Here is a 1,167-nt window from a genome sequence, read left to right as displayed (position 1 = left end):
CCAGTAAATATGTGGGGTTTTTTTCCATTTCAACTACCGAGTGCTTTAAATCTGGTCTTTTAGGTTTGGAACTCTATCGAGGATGAGCTTTAAAATACATGAAATGAAATGAAAAAAGGACATGAATCAAAAATGAAGAAGATGGGAGTTTGTTCTTTCCCTCCCCCCCCTCCCCCAGTTTTTGTGTTGGGTTTTTTTTTTCTCTCTGATCTTTTTTTTTTTTCTCCTTTTTTTTTTTTCTTTCTTTTTTTTGTAAATCAAAGCAGGTCTAACCTCCCTGCTATCCCCACTGATGGGGGAATTCTCAAAATATCCTATTCACACTAACCAGCTAATCAACCTTTTCTGGTTTCTAACTTGATAGAAAAAAAAAAAACAACCAATAGTAACAGAAAAAAAAAATGGGCAGGGAAAAAAAATAAATCACCTACAAATAAAAGATCTAATTTAAAATAATGACAGGGCTGGCTAAGGCTGTATCCCATAGCACCTGGCACACGCTGGAGGGGCTGTGTGGAGGAGTAGGCAGGGTTGGGTACAGAGAACACCTTAGGATGCCCCACGGACAATGATCATGACCAAATAATCATCCTCTGATTTAGCCAACGCCTTGGCCGTGGAGTCCAGGAATTGTTGGGAGAAATCGCAGGGTGGAAAAGCGTGCAGGACCCCGCTGTTCTCCTTGTCTTTGTTACCCCCTACGGGGAGGCTGATCACCCCAGCAGCCTGCTTTTGCTTTAGATAGGACACCAGATTCCTGAGTGGCCTTTGGGTAGAGGTGGTGGTGGTGGTGGTGGTGGCAGCATCGGCAGCTCCGGCTGCAGAGCGGTTGTCCGATGCGCCAGTCACAGCCAAAAGGATGGCGTAACCGTTGGGACCCGCCACTTTGATACGACGATTGACCTCGTCCAGCTTAGGCTGGTCCAGACGAAGACGTTGGGTGATCTTGAGTTGAGCTACTTTCCCACCAGTCGCTCCTTCCACGAGGAGACTGCTGGCGACACCGAGGTCCCCCTGAAGCAGATGCATATTGGACGGGAAGTTGCTGTTCTTCAGCAGAAGCATCCCCTGCCAAGCCAAGCACAGCTTGGGAGCTCCCCCGGCTTGCGATGCTCCATCCTGCTGCTGTTTTTGAGGAGGAGGTTTAAGGCGGGAGCCTCCACCACC

The 1,167-nt window shown here is 47.8% G+C and overlaps 1 protein-coding gene across 1 annotated transcript in view; it reads right to left on the bottom strand.

Moving 5' to 3' along the window:
- Positions 1 to 549: 549 nt before the first annotated feature.
- RBM15 (RNA binding motif protein 15) overlaps positions 550 to 1,167 on the bottom strand; it is a gene marked incomplete at its 5' end in the record, with an annotated part of 1,842 nt that continues 1,224 nt past the window's right edge. The window contains one exon of the mRNA XM_010174022.2: positions 550 to 1,167. This exon is cut by the window's right edge and continues 1,224 nt beyond it. Within this exon, the coding sequence (XP_010172324.2) occupies positions 550 to 1,167 (618 nt within the window).

This window comes from Antrostomus carolinensis, unplaced genomic scaffold (genome assembly GCF_000700745.2).
Source record: "Antrostomus carolinensis isolate BGI_N321 unplaced genomic scaffold, ASM70074v2 scaffold15098, whole genome shotgun sequence".
In the NCBI taxonomy this organism is placed as follows: Eukaryota; Metazoa; Chordata; class Aves; order Caprimulgiformes; family Caprimulgidae; genus Antrostomus; species Antrostomus carolinensis.
The sequence above is the reverse complement of the archived record's forward strand: the minus strand, read 5'-3'. Positions and strand labels throughout refer to the sequence as shown.